The sequence below is a fragment of the Nelusetta ayraudi genome, unplaced genomic scaffold (assembly GCF_046127955.1).
Source record: "Nelusetta ayraudi isolate G7.1 ecotype Tasmania unplaced genomic scaffold, CSIRO-AGI_Nayr_v1 ptg000002l, whole genome shotgun sequence".
Taxonomy (NCBI): Eukaryota; Metazoa; Chordata; class Actinopteri; order Tetraodontiformes; family Monacanthidae; genus Nelusetta; species Nelusetta ayraudi.
Window position 1 is genome coordinate 5631541 of NW_027466052.1, and position 22623 is coordinate 5654163.

The 22623-nt window shown below is 45.5% G+C and overlaps 1 protein-coding gene across 1 annotated transcript in view; it reads right to left on the reverse strand.

The window, feature by feature from the left end:
- Positions 1-1611: 1611 nt before the first annotated feature.
- itga11a (integrin, alpha 11a) overlaps positions 1612-22623 on the reverse strand; it is a 43072-nt gene continuing 22060 nt past the window's right edge. The window contains exons 12-30 of the mRNA XM_076019368.1: positions 22020-22168; positions 19308-19451; positions 15865-16068; positions 15362-15492; positions 15061-15227; positions 12046-12185; positions 11311-11421; positions 11142-11227; positions 10641-10857; positions 10460-10558; positions 6881-6957; positions 6248-6331; positions 6060-6150; positions 5866-5979; positions 5689-5772; positions 5373-5483; positions 5169-5264; positions 4329-4442; positions 1612-3018 (exon numbers count right to left, since the gene is read on the reverse strand). Coding sequence (XP_075875483.1) covers positions 2941-3018; positions 4329-4442; positions 5169-5264; positions 5373-5483; positions 5689-5772; positions 5866-5979; positions 6060-6150; positions 6248-6331; positions 6881-6957; positions 10460-10558; positions 10641-10857; positions 11142-11227; positions 11311-11421; positions 12046-12185; positions 15061-15227; positions 15362-15492; positions 15865-16068; positions 19308-19451; positions 22020-22168 — 2297 coding nt within the window. The 3' untranslated portion in view covers positions 1612-2940. The remainder of the gene's footprint in view (positions 3019-4328; positions 4443-5168; positions 5265-5372; positions 5484-5688; positions 5773-5865; positions 5980-6059; positions 6151-6247; positions 6332-6880; positions 6958-10459; positions 10559-10640; positions 10858-11141; positions 11228-11310; positions 11422-12045; positions 12186-15060; positions 15228-15361; positions 15493-15864; positions 16069-19307; positions 19452-22019; positions 22169-22623) is intronic.

The following is a 22623-nucleotide window of genomic DNA, read 5'->3' on the forward strand; positions in this document are numbered from 1 at the left end:
GGCAGCGAGTCCCCTCACTCACTCGATCATATTCAGCCTCAAGCTGCCTTTAATGCCCAATTGATTTCCACTCAAACCACTCAGGCCACCCCCCCCCACCCCCCGCAACAGGTTGTAATGATTCCTGCTGTCAGTCAAAGCCCTCTCTCCCCCCTTTAAACGACAACAGCAACGCAGACTGCTGCAGAGCTCGCAGGTGTTCTGACGGCCTGTTTGCGTGGTGCAACACCTGCATGACGCAAGAACATGGGAACCTATGTCGAGCCACTCATCTCATCATCCGGTATGGTGACGGCATCACAAATTGGGCCCTTGGAGTCATTCGAGCGCCACATCCTCTTCAGACTTCTGCTGCTCATTTCCACCCCACGTCTTGAACCATGTATTTATTTCTCTCCCCCCCCCACTGTAAGAACCTCAGAGCTGACAGCGATGACACACCGCACCAGCTTGATTCAAACTCTGCCGTCACACAAACTGTGGCTCTCAACCGCAGCCACAGTCGCACCCATCAAAGACGAGGTTCACTGCGTTGCTCTTGCAATTATGCAGGAACAGAATGGCCTGTTTTTTGTTTATTTGTTTGTTTTTGCCTTATTATTCATATATATATATATATATATATATATATATATATATATAAATCACTGAATAATGTATAGACCTTAACTTATGGAGCTCAGCCGGCTGTTGCCTGGTTATGAATCATGCAGGGAAAGTGCACTAACGGGTAAGTAGATGGATTCCGCCTGGTCATAACAACTGCACTGCATGAGGCTTTAAGGTCCCATATCATGTAAGATTCAAATCCACCGGCTGTTGTCTAAAACGATCTGTGCCCCCTGAGTGTCAAGTAATCCCCAGAAATGAGGAAAAACCCCACATACTTAATCCGAGTGCTACATCAGATAAAAACACAGTGTGTTAGCAGGAGGCTGCAAACAGAGGGCTAAATAGTCCAAAGTCTTTAGAGGGACAATTCATTTTGCAAGGCCACCTTAAAGCTTTGAAAATGGCTTTAACATTACCTTTAATACAGACTGATGGGCATTTATGAGTGTATATTTTCTTATGAGGTGCATTAGTTTGCTTATATAATGTAAATTAAAAGTTAACAGTCGATAAGAGAGAACAAAATCATAAAATTACATTTAAACTATTTCAAGTTTTGCAAAAATAAGACGGCTACTCTTTGATCCAAAGATTCACTTTCCTGCCTCTTTTTTTAATTCCCAAACTTTGTTCAGCTTTAAGAAGCTGGCACTACAATGCTTCCGCGTTTGAAAGCTTCAAGACTTTTCCTTCTGTCTGGGGATCAAGACTTTCAAAAAAAATCTTGTAGGTTGAAAATGTAACCTGAGACATATGCTAGCGAGGCTACACTCCTTTTAATCGACTGGAAAATAAAATATTGAGTCTGGTCTATCTGGTTAAATTACCTCCCAACAGAGCAGGAAAAAAAAAACTACCTGCAGTTCCTTGGGAGCAAAAACACTCAATTTCTGTTTTAATTTGCCAATTGTCTTGTTCCAACACCGACTTGAGAACACGCTGAGCCTCTCCCGGGGTACCGGATGGATTGACAGGGGAAATAAACATCTTACACTGTGGTAAATATCACATACATTAATATGCATTTTATTTGTTGGCGTTTAACAGCTTGCTACGCCTCATCGAAGAAAGAGAGAGAGAGAGAGAGAGAGGAAAAAAAAACTGACATTCTTTGGACACAGCAGGAAGGTAATGATGGGCCGAGTGCATCAAAACTGATTTTTCTTTTTTTGTTTTTTTTTCTTCAAATTCAGACACAGTTCTTCATGAGCGTTATTCCGCGGACACACCACCTCCCCTGCAGTGATTTGTGCACGTCTGCTCTGACGCAGTGCATGTTCAAATGCACGCATTGTCCTCGCAACGTGTTCAACATTGTTTAAAAAACACACACACACACACACACAGACACACACACACACACACACAGACACACACGGACAAAACAAACCAAGAAAAATTTGCTCGGTTTGCCTCCTAACGCTGTTTCTTAAGTTACAGGCTAATGCCACAAAACCATGTGGGAAGTAAAGTTATGGTATCTGTGAGGGTAATAAAAGTGGCACCTCACTATTTACACAATTCAAGTTAAGTTTGTACAAAGTAAAAGTGCATCAAAGGTACAAAGATCGTCCTGCATGTCCTTTAAGATGAAACTCGTAACGACGGAGCTGCAGGTTGACAAGATCTGCGGAGGAACATCGAGAAAAAGGTCTGCAGGGTAAAAAGTCACGTCTGCTTCTTTGCAGGCGTCATTTCATTGAGTGCTCGCCTGGATGCCAATGAGCTGACGATGGTGCTGCACAGACACGCTCCTTTTTTTTTTTTTTTTTTAAAGGCGGTACAGAAAAACATGAAAAAGTGATTTTCCTTCGGGTGCTGACTCACCCCTGAGGTTTTTCCATATACATTTTTTTTTTTTTTTTACATTTACCATAAGAGTTAAATAAATACATACATTATGACGAGTCGGAGTGGGTGGGTAGGAGGAGGGAGGGTAAATACGACTTAAAGAATCTTTGGGTTGTGGTTTTCTGGCCAGTGGCGGATGGGAAAAAAAAAAAAAAAAGAAGAGGGTGAGAGCAGAGAGTGCCCTGATGTGAAGACAGTGCAGGGATGCTGACTGGGAGTGTGACAGGGATCACTCTCGCATGGGAGGGATGGAGGGAGGGGTGAGGAGAGGAAGGGGAATCCAGTGCACCGAAAACAGGGGCCGGCTTCGGCGGTCAAGTCGCCTGGGAAAGTGTCTCCGCGTTGACAGCAGGGGGCGAAGGCGAGGCGAGGAAAAAAGGAGACGGAGAGAGTGAGCTGGTCCCTGAGTGTCGGGTCCCCGGGGTGGGGGGTCGGGGGTAAGGAGTTGAGTGCTGCTGGGGGGCCCCTCAGCCTGCGTTACCGCTCCTCGGCCACCTTCCCGTTGGCCGTCTGCTCGTCCTCGTCCCGCCGGTTCTGCCTCTGGAAGAAGCCGAGCTGCAGCAGCAGGAGGAGGAGGAGAAGAAGAAGAAACAAGATTGTGTGAAACTGCGGGAATTGTTGTTGTTGTACTGTGTGCGTGTCCATGCTGTACTGAATGCTAGTTTTCCATAATTGACAGGTCTGATCTTCCCCTGCAGGGGGAGTCTAAAACGATGACCCCCCTCAAAGTAACACACACGAAGTCACTCTCAGGAGAGAAAAACACAGAATTTCAACCCAGGCAGAAAATAACCTCTGATTCAACCTGTAAAACACAAACACACACACACACACACACACACAGGCGCTTATGTGGTCGCTGCTGATACCTCACGTGCAGGATGGGATCCAAGGAAATAATATTTTGAATTCATGTTTGGGTTTGGATCAGCTTTGGCCGGCCTGCAGTGAGACTCCACTGTATAAATATAAATAAATAAAGCTATTCTGTTTTCCTGGGCACACAGGTCACTGTTTGATGTGTGTGTACGTTAAAGGAGCCACCGTCCAGTCTGCATAAACCTTTTGATGATCATTTACAAGGTTCACCGAACAGCAAGCACGCGCCACGTGCCACGGTGGCAATGGCAGTGTAGCGCAAAAACACAGTGTGCATCATCTGAAAAGTGTGTTTGGGAAATAAGCAGAGACTGGTTATACTGGAAACACGGCCTGTGGTGAGTAAAATCAATCAATCAATCAATCAATCATTCTATCTATCTATCTATCTATCTATCTATCTATCTATCTATCTATCTATCTGTCTATCTATCAAGTTATAGGGCTTTTGTCTACATACTGTATATCCAGGTTGACTGTAGGGAGGCTTTACTGTTTTTCCTCTCTATTTGTTTTTTGTGCCATGTTTCGATGTTCCGCTGCCCCCCACTGGCCCCTATGGTTGCCATTTTGCCCACCCGCTTACTTGTTGTCACTTCCCTTCAGCAACTGCAGCTCTTTAATGAGGGCTTCGACGCCCCTACACAGTTGCCGTGCGTTCTTTGTTTTGTGGGCGAACGCGACGCTGAAGTTGCGGCCGCGCACACGCTCGGTTCCGCTTCCTGGAAACAGCGACTGGCGAATCGTTCCCTCGTTCCGTTATCGATTTTACACCAAAGTAAATACCTGACCTTTTCTACCCGTTGACAGATGATTATCTATTCTGTGCAGTGTGAGGCCGCGTCTCTCCACACTCTCCGGAGGCGGCCTTTTCACAACAAGACAATGAACGCAACGCAACGCACGTGTGTGTGTGTGTATGCACAATGAGACCGATTGTAATTCCCTCAATCCGGTGTCTCTCTTTGTTTCACACGGTGCTTTACCTTCCACAGAGCCAGGCTGAGCAGCGCCAGCAACAGGAGGCCTCCCAGCGTGCTGCCCACGATGATCCACGTCGGGACTCTGTAATCTCCCTCCTTTCGTATCTCCAACATTATCTGTGGATCAGGAAAATATGCAAATTGAATCAATCACAGTCAATTTAGTACATTAAGTACATTAATAAGTACATTAAAAAAAAAGTTTAAACTCGCAGGACGATAAAATTAATCGTTAGTATTACCCTTAGAACTGTATTACCCTAAGAATATACTGTACATAGAGCAATAAGGATCTTGCTCCCAGTTAGCTGCCATCTTGCACCACCATGTTTTAACAATGATGGACGTCATGTTTTGATTTGACATTGTGAAAACACATGATCTGACCTATTGCCAGAATCTTCAAAATTACTATTACTTTTTTTTAAGTTCCTTTTTCAAACTTCTCAGCTTTGTTTGGCTACGGAGACGCTTGCAGGCGTGTTCGTTCTGCCCAATAGATGGCAGCAAAGATTAATGCAAGAGGCCAAAGTTTGACATGCAGTGCAGCTGGTCCTTTCGGTCCCTGAGCACCACGCAGCTCCGCTCACAGATCTTCTGGTGCCGTTTTCAGCTCCAGAAGAGCCCGGTGATGATTGTTTTGAGAGGCAAACAAACTAAAAACTTTTGCCAACATGTGGCCTTTTTTTGAGGGGGGTTGTTGCTCTTGTTTTTGTAGCACGAACCAGAAGGTCATGAATGTTTTACTGATGCCTTTCTAAAGTTTATATGGTTTATCGGGTTGGCTACACGCAAGGCAGTCAGATAATGAAGCTGTTTGCTTTGCAGCCACCGTTGACTCACATGTCTGACTGGCCTCTCTTCGTGTAGAAACATGGGGCTGGAGGAAGGGAGCTCCACTGACGCACTGGATATCAAGTCCATGATTTTAAACTTCAGCTGAAAAGGGGGGGAAAAGCAAACAAAAGCAGGTTTTACAGCCATATCGCCGCCACTGCGTCGGCTCCTAGGCAGAACATCAAGGGCTGGGGGAACTTTGAAACTCACTGCATGCAGGGTTTCCAACCGCAGCACTCCCGTGATCCTGACTGAAATGTCTCTGTAGGAGGCCACGTTGACTCGGCACTGGACGGGCAGAACCAGGATGTTGAACTGATTCTGTGGGATGGAGGGACACGTCAGGGAAAAGCTTTGCCGGGGACAAAGGGATTTTATTTGGATGAGGATTATTGTGCAAGAGTGGAGTCCAGGATGTAAAAAAAAAATAATAATAAAAAAAACTTCTGAAAATTAATCTAATTTGCACGTTTAGAAAGAAAAACTTCTTTGCTAATAATCCTGTCAGTTTCCATTTTCTACCTACCAAGCGGGAGAAGCGTGAAAGGTCCTCAGAAGACAATCTGCTGGGTCCCACTTCTTGAGGTGGCAAACAGTACGTGCCGTCTCTCTGTGACGCAGAAACACAGAAATTAAAGGGTCTGTTGGCAGGTTACAGTGTCACAGTGCTATACCTCCCACTCATCAAGGGACACGGACTCACCTGGTCGATGGAGAAGTCGGATATGAGAAGGAGACGGTTGCCATTCTTTGGCATTTCGGGGATTTCGATGTTCAGCTGCAGATCTCTCACCGGGAAGTAGCCCAGGTTCTGGATCTGAGGCACAACAATGTGTGTCTGAGATTATTTTTACCCTCCTTGCATGCCAGTTAAAAATGGTAACGTTTGCGTTCTACCTGAAAGGTGAGGTTGAAAGTGGGGCCGATAACTCCTGGCTCCTCCAGAGACAGGTCTGATTTGATGTCATATCGAGGCGGATCCGAGTCCCTTTTAGGGAAAACGTGAAAATGAATAAATATGAAGAAAACCTGGAGAGGATGGAACTAGTATCATAGTAACGACACTGGCTGAGTGGCTGACATACCTGGTGAAGAGAAGGTCCGCCTCGTACTTCAGCGAGTAATAGATGTCGTTGAAATTATCCGCCGCACTCGTGTCAACGCCGTCGCTGTGGACAGAACCGGACGAGACAAATCTTTCAGAGGACGTAAGCAGAGGGTGTCGCCAGAGGACAAAATATTGAAATGTATTGAAATTAGGGCTGTCAGTCGATTCAATTTTAATCGCATAGTGTCCTGAGTTAACTCACAATTAATCGCAAATGAATTGCATTTTTTTTCAAGACAAAAAAAACTCTAACCTTGATGTATTCTCAAGCCATGATCGCATTTGTCCATCGCGGTATTTTATTTTGAAAATTAACCAGATTCTCTCGTGTTTCTTTGAGTGACTTCCTGTCCAGCTTGACTCAGAAATCTCGCGGCTTGCGAACAAAAAAAGACAAAATGGCGAAACGATGGCTACACGGCGTGAGCCGGCCGCGAAGGTGCCCATTGGTGAACAAGGGTGGCATCTTCGCGGCGCTTCCGCCTCCGGTGTGAACCAGGCGTTAATCGCGCGTTAAAACAATTAGCGTCAAAGGAGTTTGAGTTAACGCGCGTCAACTTCGACAGCCCTAATTGAAATATTTCTCTTCCGCATCCAAAATTTGCCACACCTGCCAGCCTCCAGGATAATCCGGACGTGCTCCAGCACGACGGTATGGCTGAACTCGAACTCCAGACGAAATGACACCTACAACAAAGAAGGGAAAAAAATATTCATTCATATTTCCAGGAGAGTGCAGTGCGCTTTTGTGATTACTATTGAAAGTTGGTAGGGCAGCCCTTTGTTATGGATTAAACCAGCGGGGGTTTTCTCCCTTACCATGAAATCGTGACCCAAATTTACTCCACAGCACTCAAATTTATTCCACAAAAATAGAAAAATAGTGCAACGATACAGAATGGCTTCTTACAGTCACAATCATCATATGAATGCATTGAATTGTGTGTTCTGCAAAATAAATGCCCAACATTTTTCTATGAATATATATGTATTTTAAAAAAAACTTTTTTTAAGAAAAGAAGGAAAACTGCCCACAAAGTCGCAAACACACTTTTGGGTCGTGACCCACCAGTCGAGAAACGCTGGATTGAACCATTTGAGCCAGGCTGGAGAAAGTACAGCAGGCAGATGCAATAACACAGGAGAGGAGAGTTGGGAAGAAGCGAGAAGAAGACGACGTGAGAGGAGGAAGAGGAGAAGAGAGGAATGTTTGAAGGGAGAGAGAGGCTGTGAGGAGATGAGGGGATCAGAGAGGAGCGAAGGGGTGAGGAGAGGAGAGCAGACCCTCGAGGAAGGCGGCCGGGGATCACAGCTTCTCTTCTGCAAAGAATCCCGATCGCTCACCGCCGCCTCCTACGGGTGGCTAATTAGTCCGCCGGCGAGCGACAGCGGCTCACTGCGTAGCGGTGACGACGGTAATGACGATGGCAAATTGTTTTCAAAAAATCTCATCCGCTCCATTTATGGAGCCATATTTCTCAGAAAAGGGCCCGAAGACGTCGGCGGTGGCACATGCAGGCAGGCGGACAGGCCAGCGTTGCGGGTATGGAAGGAATGACTGTCAGCGGTTTGGGGGACCTCTGCGCGCCAACATAGCTGAACACGAGTTCAGACGGAGCATGACATTCCCCTTCCTCCTCCTCCTCCTCCTCTTCCTCCTCTTCTGGAAACTCTTTAGCTCCGGCAGTAGCAAAAATTTGCTCGCTAATTTCACGCAGCCATAAAAAAAAAAATGTAACAAAAAATGTTCGGAAAAATCGAAACGGGAGCGACGAGTGGATCGGCTGGATTCACACCTGCGCCGACGGTTCCTATAGCTCCCCCTATGGTGGAAGGTGCAGCTCTGGCCAGACGGCGCAGCGTTTGTACTTTTGCTCCGTCATCATTTTAAAAATTGCAGCTTGGAGCTTAACCTTCCCACAGCGGATGGCTTTGATTTGCCGGCGGGATGCGCCATTAGTGTCATCCCCATCGAGGCCGAGTCGAGCCTCACCCGCTTTGGAAGCCTCCCCTCCCCCACCAGCACCATCCAGGACAGAGCAGGAGAGCCATAAACATCACTGACATTACAAGGCTCTCAAAAAGAGCCGAGCTGAAAGTGAGAATAAGGAACAGATGAGAGAAGGATAGAGAGAGAGAAGACCAGTCGGTATCTTTCACTCAATCTCACGCTGGGCCGTGGACCAGAGGAAATCTTAGCGAAGGTTCTCTCCTTTTTATTTACCCTGTTGCTATGACATATTTTTGCTGTTTGCAGTTTACACAAAAACAAGGCAATAAAAAATTACACTGGGTGCTGCATCCTAGCTTTTAAGGTGAGTGCTTTGGATTCTGAAAAATAAAAAAAACGAAATAAAAGCAACAAAATCTTCTCCGAGCGCTAGTGTGAGATGTGATGTCACGTGTGAAGACGCATCACATCCACGGAATTCCATATGTCGTGGCAGAGCTCCAGCAATTTCCCCCCCTTTCACGCCGAGCAACGTCCGTCTCTCACTCCAAAGCCTTTCAATGCCAGCGACGAAATGTTGAACACGTGACAAGAGCAGAGAAATCGTGCTCCTCTTTGATATCCACATGGAACAGAAAGTGAAGGACGTCCGTCAAAGTAATGTGACACACCAGACGGCACGTTGTCAAAATCCCTCCGATTTATCTCACGCATCCATCTGGTGAAGAGCCCAGAGAAGAAAAGCGTGTGGAATTTGGGGCTGGAGCTGGGTCTGACCGGCGGAGCCCTGTCCCGACTATGATTCAAGCTGACGGGATTTGTTGTATAACATTAGCTGCACGATTGTCTTTTGGCTAGCCAATATTCACCATGGCGTGTAAGTCCTGAAACTATTCGTGCTAATCTCTTCATCAGATGCCATTCTTTACCAGTGAGCAGTGACTTTATCTTGATGGACGTCTTTCACTGTTTCAAAGCAATTACCACGTGGCACTGCTTTGTATGGATCCGATAAATGCAGTAAATGCAGGGCCAGTTTCGCCGATGAACAGGTGCTTTTTAATTTAGGTGTCATCAAACTGCCAAGTCTGAATGAGTTTTCTTGACTTTTAGATATTTTTGTGAGTTTTCCCCCGTGGATCACTAATTTGTTAAAATCCACAACAGAATTTGGCTATAAAAGAAAAGAAGAAGCTTTTAATTAAAAATTATAAAGAAAATACTTGTTCACACCATCCAGTTCTTTTCTCACCTTAATGCAGCAGTTTTCAAAAAGAGGTGCTAGTTTGTGCGCCATCAAATGTTTTGTCTTGAATTGGAATTTTGTCAAATTTTGTAACAATCATTTTATGAAATTAGGTTAAAAAAAAAAACGATATGGGCAACACTGCAGTTGTTCAAATACAGTAATAGTATAGTAATCAGTTTGTACAAATACAATCTAGATACAAATCTAGTATTGCTCTATGTAGAAGTATTGATTTCATCACACTACTATTGATCAATACCAACACCAATATTGGTATCAATATGATGGCGACTTAGAAGGACACGCCCACTAGCACTCGCCAGGCCACTCTTCCTCTCGTACCTCCGACTGCCCCACGCGTACTCTCTCAATGTGCATCTTTGGGTTCCTTTTTCTTTGGCCTGCTTATCATTCTGCACACCCAACTGGTTTGACTTCCCTGAGTTTTGGAGTCTGGGTTCAGTCGGCCATGAACCTTTTTTTCCCTCCTCTCTTGCTGCTGGAGACGCTGGGAGCCGGGCCCCGGCAAGAACCTCTTACACAATCTGGAAGTCTTTTCTGGATCACACAGAAATCCCTCGACACTGACGTGCTGGCCGAGGGCCACGCGTGGACACGCTCCTCCTCCATCATGTGTTGCTTTAAAAAAAAAAAAAAAAAAAGTAGGATTTCGCCCATCTGCTTTGTTTGTCTTTGGCATTATTTCCACTATCAAGCTGGACTTTTCAGACAGGAGCGACCGACTCTCCATCTGCTTTCCATCTCCTACATGTGGCCCTCTCGACAGAGAGGAGATGTAAAAAAAAAAAAAAAGTCCAACATCTGCAAGTCTGCCGTTTGGATTTGGCTGCGTCTCGCGTCAAGCGCAACGCAGCAGCGCTTCATCCTCCAAGCAGCGTGTGGACCCCGAGTCGGGAGGACGTTTCAAACATTTTCAAATTCCGGATGACAAGTTCATTTTTGCCGCTTCCAATCGCAGGGCGCCTCACCTGACTTTTGGCCCTCATGAACGGAGCGCTGATGTTGCAGATCTTCTCCGTCCTCTGCTTGTCTTCCAGTGAGCAATCTATTTTGATATCAGAGGCGTCCTGGCAGAAAGACGAACAAAAATGAGTCGAGGGCAAAGCCAGTTTAGAGGTTTAGCCGGTTGTTTCGGCGGCGATGCGGCACCTTGACCACGAGGCCGCTGAAGCGCAGGTTGGGAGTGTAGGTGATGTTGAGTCGGGCGTTGTAGGCGTTCTCGCCTTTGTTCTCCAGCCGCACGTCCACCACCATCCGCTTCCTGTTGCCCTCGATGACGCGCAGAGAGCTCGCCGTCCCGCCGCCACTGCCGCCGTGCTGGCGGCAGAAAGCGCCGCGAGACTTCACGGCCTGAGCGCAGAACTGACTGCAAGGCAGAAACAGAGCATGTGGGCGTCTCTTTCGCACTCTCTTTAGAAAGAACTAGTACAATTTAGGGGGTAGGATTAAATAAGTTACTTCTTCCACCTCCTTTTCGCCCAAACTGAGTTACTTATGAATTTGCAGATGCAGTTAACATTTTGCTTGTTTTGATTTCTTAATGTTTTTTATTTTTATCTTTATTTGTACCTGTTTTTTAAGTTAATAACAGTCAATCAATTAATCAATCAATCAACCAGTCAATCAAGCTTGATGAAGACGTGCACTCACGTGCGGGTAACGAGGTCGGTGCTGCTCTGCAGCGCCAGGTCGGGGATGCAGTGGTCGTCCTCGTCGCAGCCGTTCCAGAAGGGCAGCTGCAAGGCCAATGAGAGCGAAGGCGGTTAGTTCAACTCTGGCCGGTCTCTCGAAGACAGTCGGGTGACTGACAGCGCCTCACCTCAGTCCGCACCACAGTGGGCCAGCCGTCATCCAGAACCGGCCCGTCCTCGGGGTCCTGGAGCCCCACTTGGACTCCAAACACGATGGGCCTGGCATAGTCTGTGGTCTCCTGGTGAGGCATTCGACCAGCAGATTAGTGTGGGAAACACACTATCAGGACAGTGTGTCTGTGGCCTTTCAATATGTATTTGCTCTCAGTGGATTTAGGCAAAAAGCGCAAGAAGCAGGAGAAGAAAAAAAAATAATGCTGGAAAACCACAAATCTAATTTTAAGACCGTGGCACATAAAGTGTCCATTACATGCCCGTCTAGAAGTTCGGTTATTGTGATGATTATTTTTTTATTTCCTTCTTTAAAAAGCGCCGACTGCCTGCCCACTCTGCTGCTTTTAACTGCTTAATGTGCACGTCGTAAATGTCGCGCCTTCCACCGCGAGCAGAGTTTTGTTACCAGAGGCTGTGAGCGCAGAAATAAAGGTCCCACTACCGACGAGGCATTCGATAGCCTCCAGGTGCAGCTTTTTCAGCGGGACTTTCCGCAGCGTTAGGCTGAGTGGCACTCGCTGGATATATCGTAAAAAAAACAGCAACAAAAAAACACTGGAACTTTCGCATGTTTCCCATGTTTATCATTTAGAAAATGGAAAAGGAAATCTTGTTCTGGGGGGAAACCTGTTACTGAATGTGAATTCGTTTTAAACACGATTGTGTGGCCGTTTTGTCAAATCCCTCACCATGACATGGAAGTAAATGTGCTCGCAGGTCTCCTCTCCGGGAAGAAGTGTGAGGTTCTGCAGCTGCATCTTGCTGGGGTTGTCCAACACGGCGCGAGGGTTAAAACGTCTCTCCGCGATGGACACGTTGTATTTGATCCCTGGTGGAATGAATGAAAAGGTCAGCGACAAACAGCCCCAAAGTGGAAAACATCGTCATTGTTTTGATTACAATTTTGCATTTCATTGCAACCAAATTGAAAAAAAAAAAAAAAAAAAAAAAAAATGAAATGAACGCAGCAACATGACATCACTTTCTCGCAGTGACACGTTTGTTTCCTCTTGTACTTGGTCACGTGATGAATATGGGACAAACATCAACCAAAGTAAGTTTACAGTGAGTCACTTCCAAGCCGCATGGTCTGAGAGGCTTTCCACTCCGTGCCATGTGTGTTCATGGCACGAGGAGAAGGCTGCACTCGTGCACGCACTGTGAGTGTTTGGGGTCAAAGGAGGAATTACAAGAATCTTTTTTGCCCTGAAAGCTTTTCTGAATTTCTGACCGCATCCCAGTTCCTCCTCTCCAAAAAAAGACTTTATTATAGGAAAAAAAAGGTCATTTGGTTCTAATTGGACTTATTCACCTTCCAAAACCTTCATGTCTGTGACTCTTATTTGTCTATTATCTTAATTTCCTATTATCTTCATTTCCTGCAAAACAGAACATCTGAGCCTCCCTCTGTTTAGATTTAGGACTCTGCAACAATTTAAAAAAAAACAAAACAACATAAAAACGAGATTCACCTCAATAAGATTTAGTCTGCTGCAGAAAAATTCAGCTCTGCGCGCAAACGCCAGAGGAGTCGAAAACACCAGCACATCTGCCGCGCGTTACCAGCCACAAGACAATGAGTCAAAAATCCAATAAACGTGTTCCACCGTACGTGACCACGGGAGAGACAGCAAGTTCCTCGGCTCTTCCTCCGCTCGTCATTTGACACGTCCCACTGATTCGCTGAAGGCGCAGGGGGATGAGGGGTTAACTCAGAACTCGCTGCCCTGCAACGGTGCTTCTTATATACAGTGAAAAAGGAGCTGGCCACTCTAGCTCTTAAAAATAAATGACAGGCTGAGAAACCCCGGGGCCACACGCAGGTGAGTCACTCACGGCGATTTGCAGGACGGAGCAATCGGATTAAGACTAAGTGGACGCCAAGAGCAGGAGGGAGCTGCAGGTTGCACTCGAGCCTCGACACACCAGATGTAAAAAAAAAAATACTAATAAAATTACTGTGAAAAAGCAGCTCTACCTTTTTGGAGGAACCAGGCCCGTCTTCCCAAACCTTTGCAACGTGAACAAACACATCAACCAAAAGTGAAAGATGGCGACAAAACACCCCAAAGGCAAAGTCTCACCCATCAGTTAGGTTAGTGAGGAAGTTACTGCTCTGCCCTGTCAGACGAGATGGTGGATGCTGGCATCTATCTGTCATCACTGACATCCCGAAACCCTAGAGAAGCAGCCATGGAGCAGTTGTATATGCATCCTGTCCAACTTTTTTTTCTGTAGCTGAAAGTCATGTGACGTCTGCCAGGTGTCCGAACATTTGGCGTCGCAAAAATTCACATTTTCTTCTGGTTCATCCATCATGCATTCGGTACGTAAAATGCTTTTGACAATGGCAGCGCAAAACAGCAACGTTATCCAGCAGACGTATATTGTTACTAAGGCTTTGGCAGCACTGATGATACTACTACTGGCTATACGGCTGCATCACAATTGTTTTGCAGCTGGTTTCTGGAGCTTCTGCTTGAGGGATATAGATCCAACCGACCCGAACGTCAAACCAACTGATGCTTTAAGTAAATAACGGCGAGGATGTCAATACAGTGCAACGCTCGGCTGGAAAACCCTGGACTCAGACGTTCACGTCGACGCCAACTAACACAAACTATCTGCCCGAAACGCTCCTTCAGATCGGGGTCACGTGGGGATCCTGTGGCAGCGCACAATGTGCTGCCACACCACAAAATCTGCTACAGAGGAGTTTGGGGAGAGCGTGACAAAGACATCTGCATGATCGCGGGTGTCCAAAACCCAACAGAACCAATTTTACTTGCGCTGCACTGGATGTGCTGGCCCGGAGGTGAATTCATTTATTGCTGCTAGTAAAAAAAAAAAGAGTTCTTCAGCGTAAAAGATGAATTGGGCCAAATTCATGGGTCAAAGAATGTTTACATGGATATAAAGACACAAGAGTTTCTCGAGAAATCGACGTGCTGAAAACCTTAATTGGCGCTGTTCAGATGATCTGCCAGTAGATTCAGTGTTGGGACAGTCACAGTCTAGCCAACATCTGGGTGACATAAACGCTATAGATTGAACATCAGTTTTACTGCACTGGAATATTGGCGAAAATCATTTCAGAGAACCGATGGCATGGATGACATCATTTTATGCCAAAAAGTAATCCTGGCTATAGATTATACTTTCCATATTTAATCCCTATGTTCAAGTCTCCAATATTATGCACAAGTCCACTTCACTAATGCTCTGTAACCAGCTTCTAAATTGTCACTGAACTTCCAAGAATCAGGAAAAAAAATCCATCCTTTGCTTATTGGTTTGCTCCATTTATGAAGAAAGTGTGTAAAGGGCCAACATCCCCAGTCAGGTGTTGGTTCTAACCCCCCCCCCCCCCCAAAGTGTTGAAATCCAACAAATCATGGCTATTTTGCAGGAAGCCAGAGTAATTCTTTTCCATGGGGGATGGAAACAGAGGGCTAAACACGGCACTTGTTGAATTTTCTGCACGATGCTTCAATATTCAAGATTCAAGATTGTTTATTGTCACGATGTGCGCGTAACGAAATTTCCTTTGAGGCAGTCCTCGGCTTCCCCACTGCAGACTGGACTGAAAAATAAAGGAGCGCTGGAAACTATTTGGATCTGAACAGGGAGGAGGAGGAACTGGACTGGAAAGCTTTATTCAAAACCACTGGCGACGCGGTGAATGAGTTTGTTTTCTCTCTCACCGACTTCCTGCGTGGGAGAAATGGGCGTCCTGGCGGTGATGTTGAAACACACGATGGCCGACATGCAGGTCACGTCTTTGCCGCCGCGCTGGCAGTCCTTCACGAAGATGTTGATCTTGCTGGGCTCGAACCTGACGCTGGCGTAGATCCGCACAACGCTGCGTGACCTGGGACGGCGAGAAGGTGCCACAGATGAACAGATGAATGAATGGCTGACTTTTACGCGCACTGGCAGCTGTACTTTTCCCTCTTCTTTCTCTCTCTCTCTCTTTTTTTTTTTCAACCGGCAGTAAATACCAACCACAGCAGAACGGCAGCGCCGAGAGAACCCACGGCCAGGTCCACTGAGCCGTCGTTGTTCATGTCCATCGTGCCGTGAATGCTGCGGCCGAAGTACTGCAGGCCAGGAGCCAAATCCACCGCCGCGATCCTCTGGGAAAGACACGCAGGGGGAGATCCGAGTGAAATTTTATGGAAGTCTGCGTTGTTTGGTTCAGGCAAAACATGCTACAAGGAGTTTTGGTGAAGGACCTTCCAAAGAAAACTTCATCGGGTCAAGCCTTTGCCAGGCTTAGTCATGGCTGCCAAAGACTTTCCAGGCACAGCCTTTTGCCACTCTCCAATGATGATAAGAGCCATAAGGATTTCCTCTTTATCAGATGTCACCAACCTGCTCTGCAAATAGTCCAGCTGTCTGTTTTCTGCACCCAGGAGTTTCTACAATTTCTGGTGACTCTGCAAACCCTGCCTGACGCGCACTGCAGCTTCAGTTCGCAAACAATCTGCCTGTAAAATGAAAAATACCTGTTTGTACTTGCGCAGGATCCTGTTCTGCTGGCTAAAGAAAACGTAAATGGCTCCTCTGTGGTCGTCCTCCAGCGGCGCTCCCACCACCAGGTCGTTGAAGCCGTCGCCGTTCAGGTCGGGGACGGGAGCCAGAGAGGAGCCGAAACGGGCATTCTGGCCACCGTTGTGGATTTCTAGAGAGCCTTCGAGGACAAAACGGTTCTGCGGCACAGAAGGGAAATACGCAAGCAAGGCAGTTTAGGTCAGAGAGCCACAAAGGGTTACTCTAGGCTAAATAAAGATGAGTAACTACTGAGAGCTCGGGACGCTTTGGCAATGTCCCCGGACAGTGAGAGGAAGTGCTTTGTCATATGAAAGGCATGACGTAAAAAAACCCTTGGAACACAAGACCGAAAGACCTTTATAACTCAGCTGCTGCTGTTTTATTTTGACTCTGTTTTAAAGCAGCTGATTTTACTTAAAGCGTCACCCGCTCCAGCAAACTTGATGATCCACATCTGACTGTGAAAACAACAGCACCACGCATCTTCGCCAGCTGCGCTTCTCAGATTCACTTTGGTTGTGTGGTTCCAAAAGTGGATTTGATTTGGTCAAGTTATTTCATGTGTGTTTACTCTGTTGGTGTCAATACTTGAAAACATTTCTTAGAATGTCTTCAAAAAAAAAGTGTATGTATCAAACAATCTGTTTGATGACCTTGTCAGTGTCTTGGTAAATTGGTTTCCTTTCTTTTAAGCCAAAGCCAAACCATGCTATTAAAAACTTTAACGTTCACTAAGGAATCAGTGCTCACAACCAGCGCAGCTGGATTGCAAAAGGCTTAAATTCTGAAATGTGAGCCCGGGAATCAACTGCTGCCATCAAAAGGAGAGGATGATGAAAATGTGCAAGCTGACTGCAGGTCTGCAGGACTGGAGACGTTTTTCAAATTAAAAGCAAATAAAGACTGGCAGTTAGGGTTTGGTAGTTTTTATTTTCAATTTACTCATGAATGCCTTTGTCATGAACTGACTACAGGCCTGTTGAACCAATAGGAAGCCTTGAATTTTGGCTTAAAATGTGATTGGTCTGGAAACACAAGCATCAGACTCCATATCAAAGGTCCTACACACTGAAAACAACTGCGCCCATGGTAGCTCAGAGCTGTCTGGTAAAAGTGGGATTCCTTCTCCTTTACACAAAGAGACCGTCATCTATTTATGTACATCTCAAATGACAACAAGATTAAGAAAGTGACTGTCGCCTCGTGTCCAGCTGGCTTTTTCCTTCTTTTTTTTTCATCTGCCTCCTTTGAACTCAAATGTCTTTAACATCTGGGGACAAAAAAAAAGTGAACAATTACCTCTGGGTCATAAAAGAACCGACGGAGTATATTTATTATTATTTGAAGGTCTATTCTTGGAGATGAATGTAAAGTCACATGGAAAAGCTCCGGTTCTCTCGCAAGCCAATTCCCCAGCGGAAAGATTTTCAAAGGGAGCGTTTCGGGGCGGAATGGACCCAAATACCTTCGACCAGTAGCAATCATGCATATCATTGCTCGACTTGGCATCTCGGCTCATAATAGAATTTAAAGCCTGCAGACGAAACATTGGCTCACTTGTTTTCTCAGTGGAAGCAAGCGGTAAGGGAGAAGGCATTCTTCCCTCCAGCTACCTGATGTGTGACAAAGCGGGAGGCTGATTGAGAAATTGGGGTAAAAATACATTCGGCGGCTTCCAAATTTGAAACACATGGTGAGCGGGGGAGGCCGTGAAGGGTCGCAACCAGCCTGGAGTGGCAAGCGGAATAAGTTGAAAGGGGACTCGTCCTTTGTTTTTCGAGGGGGATGATCATTTGTGACAAGCTGTCAGACGTTATGAAACTTTGTGTTTTTCCAGTGTCAGAATACAAGTTGCTTTACATTCTGGACGTCTTGGCAAAGACACTTGGCATTAAGCTTGTCATTCATTATCCAAAATTTTCCTGAGAATTTTTTTTTTTTTTTTCTTTTAACATTTGGTCCACACACAACGTGCCACCTGCACGTTTAAAGGTCGCCCGTTGAGCAAAACCCCCTTTGCTAAAGTCTTCCAACGACAATCAGAGTCTCTATCCTGTCAGTGAGTAGCGGTTCGTAGATAGTTTGTTTGTTAGCTGAAGACGCTAAAACGGCAAACAGCATCGATTTCTTTGACGACAAATGTTAATATTCTGCGGCGCCATCTCTATTCCTGGGGCAGGAGTGCGACTTTAGGGCACAGTTTAACACGTTGTTAGTTTTATAAGCTAGTAAACAGTTAGTCATAAACCTCCAGCTGATAAAGGCCGCGGTTGAGTCCCCACCTCTTATTTAGCTTAATATATTATGTCTTGCTGCTAAATCCTGCACTATTTCCATCAGCTGGATGCTAACGGTGTCTTTTTGTTGCATTTTGTTTTGTTGCTCGCGTACATGAGGCACCTTCTGCAACAGATAATGACACTTAACGTGCAGAAAACTCTGTAGCTCCACGGATATTGGTCTGTCCAAATAAAAACGGCATTTGTTCACATTAGAGTACAGTGCATCAGGTCACTGTTGATGTCTAATGCAGCTGCTTTAAGGTGCAGAAGACTCAACATTTTGGGGCAGCCAGTGCTTTCAAAGGAGCGCTGCCTTTCAGACAGACACAGAGCCAAAGAAAATGCAGCCCTGCGCCGTTTTGAAGTCAAAGTCGGCGGGACTACATTTTGTATTTGTTACACACACCATGACCACAGTGACACATTCCTGAACCAGGGAGTCCAGCCTTCAGGAGTTTTCCAGGGCACATGAACAGACTCCATCAGGGTTTCTGTTTTAATTAGAATAATATAGAAGATTCACTTTTGTTTGTGTTGTGTTTAATCAATGAACCAGCCCTTCCACCTGCAAATTGCTTTGGGGCAAAAACAGATACTTCAAATATAATTTATATGCACCTGATATAATGCATTTTAAACAGCTGTAAAAGCATTTATTATTCCAATGAGCACGGCAGACCTGGTCAAACTGGGAATAAATGGGTAATGAATAAATAAAGTTCTCGCTTTTAAAATGGTCCGCTGGAAGCGCCGGCAGACGGGGTAGAATACTTTCCCCTTGAGTTCATGCTGCACAGCCAATAAAGTCTACACACTGGCATGGCGACGTTCCTGCATTTGATCTCCTCATCTGATCTCGACCAGGTCAGAAGTCCTGCTTGCAGCTTGTTGGTGTGTAAACTGCCGAGCTGGAATGCAACAGAGTCTGCTTGTGTGTGTGGGTGTGTCTGTGTTACCGGACACTCCTAGCTGCGAGGTGTGTTTGAAATTAGCGATGTGAAGTCTGGAGTTTGAACAGGTGTTGACCCAATTCTATGCAGCGACGTTACTCGGGTCCCAAAACTGATTGGCGTGCTTCTTCTCTCCCTGTGTTTGTTTTTGCACGTTCTGCTCACCAGCTCTGTCACCCGGTAGATGTAGACCTTTCCCTTCTCCAGGCCTCCGCTGAAGAACATGGGCGCCGCCACTAGCAGGTTGTCGGTGATCCCGTCGCCGTCAATGTCCAATGGCGCGATCTCGCTGCCAAAGTAGGAGCCAATCTGAGAGAAAGATGGACGCATTGCAAGACATTATAGACTCACCACTGATCGATATGATTCCTAGAAATAAACAACAACCTTTAAGAGCGCACGTCTTAAACTTGAGAGCTTGAACGGTGGCATCCTACTACTTACAATGGCAAAAACGACACTTCTGCAAAAGTGGCCACAAACAGTCCCAACGGCCAAAGTTGCCTGAAATGACGCCTGACCTTCGAGTGATTAACCTGACAAATCATTCGGATTTCTGTCATATTAACGCAAAACTGTGTGCCTACAAATGTTTTTCAAGGGCAGATACAATTTTCGCAACTATAAAATAAATCATTTTTAACACACGGACAATGACTTTGCAATATGTTGAGGAGTGATTAGATTTAACTGGTCCCAAGAGGCCAGACATTATGTGGCTCCCAGTGGAAATGAGTCAGACACCCCTACAACTACTGGACTTTGTTGAGCCACGTGACGTCTCGTTTTTGTTTTGTTTTTCTCACTTGCCGGTGACGTGGAGCAGCGTCAAAGTGAACTCCACCGCGAGCAAAAGGAGTCTTATGCTGTTTTTCAAAGTCAGCGGCCAAGTTTTTCTCCCCCCCAAATACTCAGACCGTGAGAGGTTCAGGGAGAGAGACAAAATCACTGGCGGGACTGGATAAAACATTTATGGTTGTTTTTGTTGTTTTTCTTCTGAAGATGTATTAAAAACATCTGTCTATAAATAGCTGTTTTTTTTCTGGAGAATTGAAAGATGGAGATGGGATAAAAAACAAAACAAAACAATGAAACGTGCTGGACTGTATGATTCACTGCTGACAAGGTACAACGCAGTCAGCTGCAGCATCACCTCAGGCCTCTGGTTGCAAGTTCTGAGTGTGGAGACCATCAGGACGCAGACAAAACCTCAGGGAAATGACTCAGGCATGAGTCCTGAACCTCCACAGAATACAAAACAACAGCTCGTCATATCAACAGCAAGACTTTCACATGCAGTCACTTGTCACAAATACTAACGTTTTTCAAATGTGACTGCTTTTTGCCACGCGCTCAAAGGTGATGCAGTATTTTGAACATGTTGCTCCAATCAGTCACTAAACTTGTGAATTTTAAGTGAAGAACATCAACTTTGCAAACATTTTCTTTCAGATGCATCTTTTTTTTCTTGTTGCTATTACCTTTAAAATTGAGTTAAAAATCCTGTTTTATCTAAAGCGGTGATGCCTCTGCTAGGACAGGACAATGGTCCTGGCTGACTGACTGCCACCCCATCAGACAACTTAAACAGATGACGTAGTGCCACAGGTTTTTTTTTCTCCCGGGTTTGAACGTGCAAAGAAGGGTGGAGGTCGTGGATGAGCAGACAGTCTTAAACAAACACACACACACACACACACACACACACACACACACACACACACACACACACACATTGTCACGATCAATTTGGCACCAAACATCAACAGCCGCTTCCTGAGCCCGACCGCATTGTTCATCTTGCCTCAAAGGAAAAGGTCACCCAAAAGTGATGTTTCGACCATTTGTTACTCACCAATCCAGGTTCTGGAGACATTTTTCAAATGCATGTAACTGTTCTGGAGGTTTGTGGATGGAAAGATTTCTACCCAGTGTGGATGAGTACATCGGCCACATACTCTAACTTAAAAAAAAAAAAAAAAGAAGGGAGAAAAATACCCATACTTCTTCTGTCGGGGGATGCAGCAGTCCACTATCACATGCTAGGCAACACTGACATCAAATTTTAAGACAAATTGACCACTGCGTCCTCCTCGCTGAAGCTGGGCGCACAAGATTATTGGGAACTGAACACGGCGACTTCTACTCGGACTTTGCTGAAATCCTATATTTTCTATTTTCTTACTGTGGCTTTTGAAATGACCTGCGTCGCGGATGGAGGACACACACCACCCACAGCGGTGGGAAATAGACAAATTTTGTTTTTCTTCTATTGTTTTCTTCCATGGGTTGGAATTATTTCCGTCCATGAAACTCCAGTATGGTTATGTGGATTTGAAAAATGCCACTACAGACAGAGTCTGTGACAGGGTTCACTTGTCTGTGACAAAGTCACAGACAGGGTTAAGCAGTAAATCGGAGAAATCGAATTTTTTTGGTGAACCAAGCTAACTGCTAACGGCTAAACTGCCAAAGAGAGTGAAGATGAACTTGTTTGTTTGAGCCACAGGTGCCTGAGAGACCACTGAGCATTGCAAAGAGTTTAGTCAGCATCAGGACAAAAGGACAAACAAATTAAATTGAAAAAAAAAATGCCATTTTAACTAGCTGCGGTGAGAACAGCGAGTTATATCGAAATGACCAAAAACACTGTGCTGAGATGTTCAACATTTGTTTACCATCAAGAGGAGAAATAAATTCTGATGCTAAATCAAGACCTACCAAGCAGTGCCTAGGGGAACCGGTTCTGCTTCTCTGAAGTAGCTCAAGAAGAATATTTTGGAAATCCAAGCTGCATCGACCCGTTCCTCCAAAAACAGACCCGCCAAGAAACCATTTTGCAGAGCCCAAATGTACAAAACTTAAGGTCCACAGCACCTGATGGCCTTTGAGGGAGTGCAGGATGGTGAGCTCGGCCGTGTTCTTCAGGGTGAAGATGATGACTTTGCCCGTGTGGTTGAATCGTGGCGCTCCAGCGACCAGCAGGCGGCCGTGTTTGGCTGACACCACAGACGTTACGGTGTAACCTGGTTAGTCAGAAGAAGAAAAACACACACACACACTGGGGTTAATAGAAACTGAATTGAAACACAAAACAGAAATCCTAAAACCTAAAAATGTGCATGAAGTTTCTCTGATTTTACCACAAGAGAGCGTTCATGACGTTCATCGTTGGCAGTTTGTGCAAAAATGTCTTTGAAAACTGAACTACATTCCTGAGAGGGAATTGTTTTTTTTCAACCTGACCAGCAAAAACGAGTCCCCACATGGTCTCAGTGACTGGGATGTCGACTCACTGTCCGGCTTTTATCTTGTCTATCTTCTCTACCCAGTCCACAGTTCTATCTGTATACAGTCTGTTGAATCTGTACCGTAAATCTGCAATGACTCAAGGGGAAATTAAAATTTTTAAAAACTGCACCCACAGCAGTTCAAGGACTCTCAACATGTTCTACTTTCTCAGGTTTCTTCTGTGTCATGT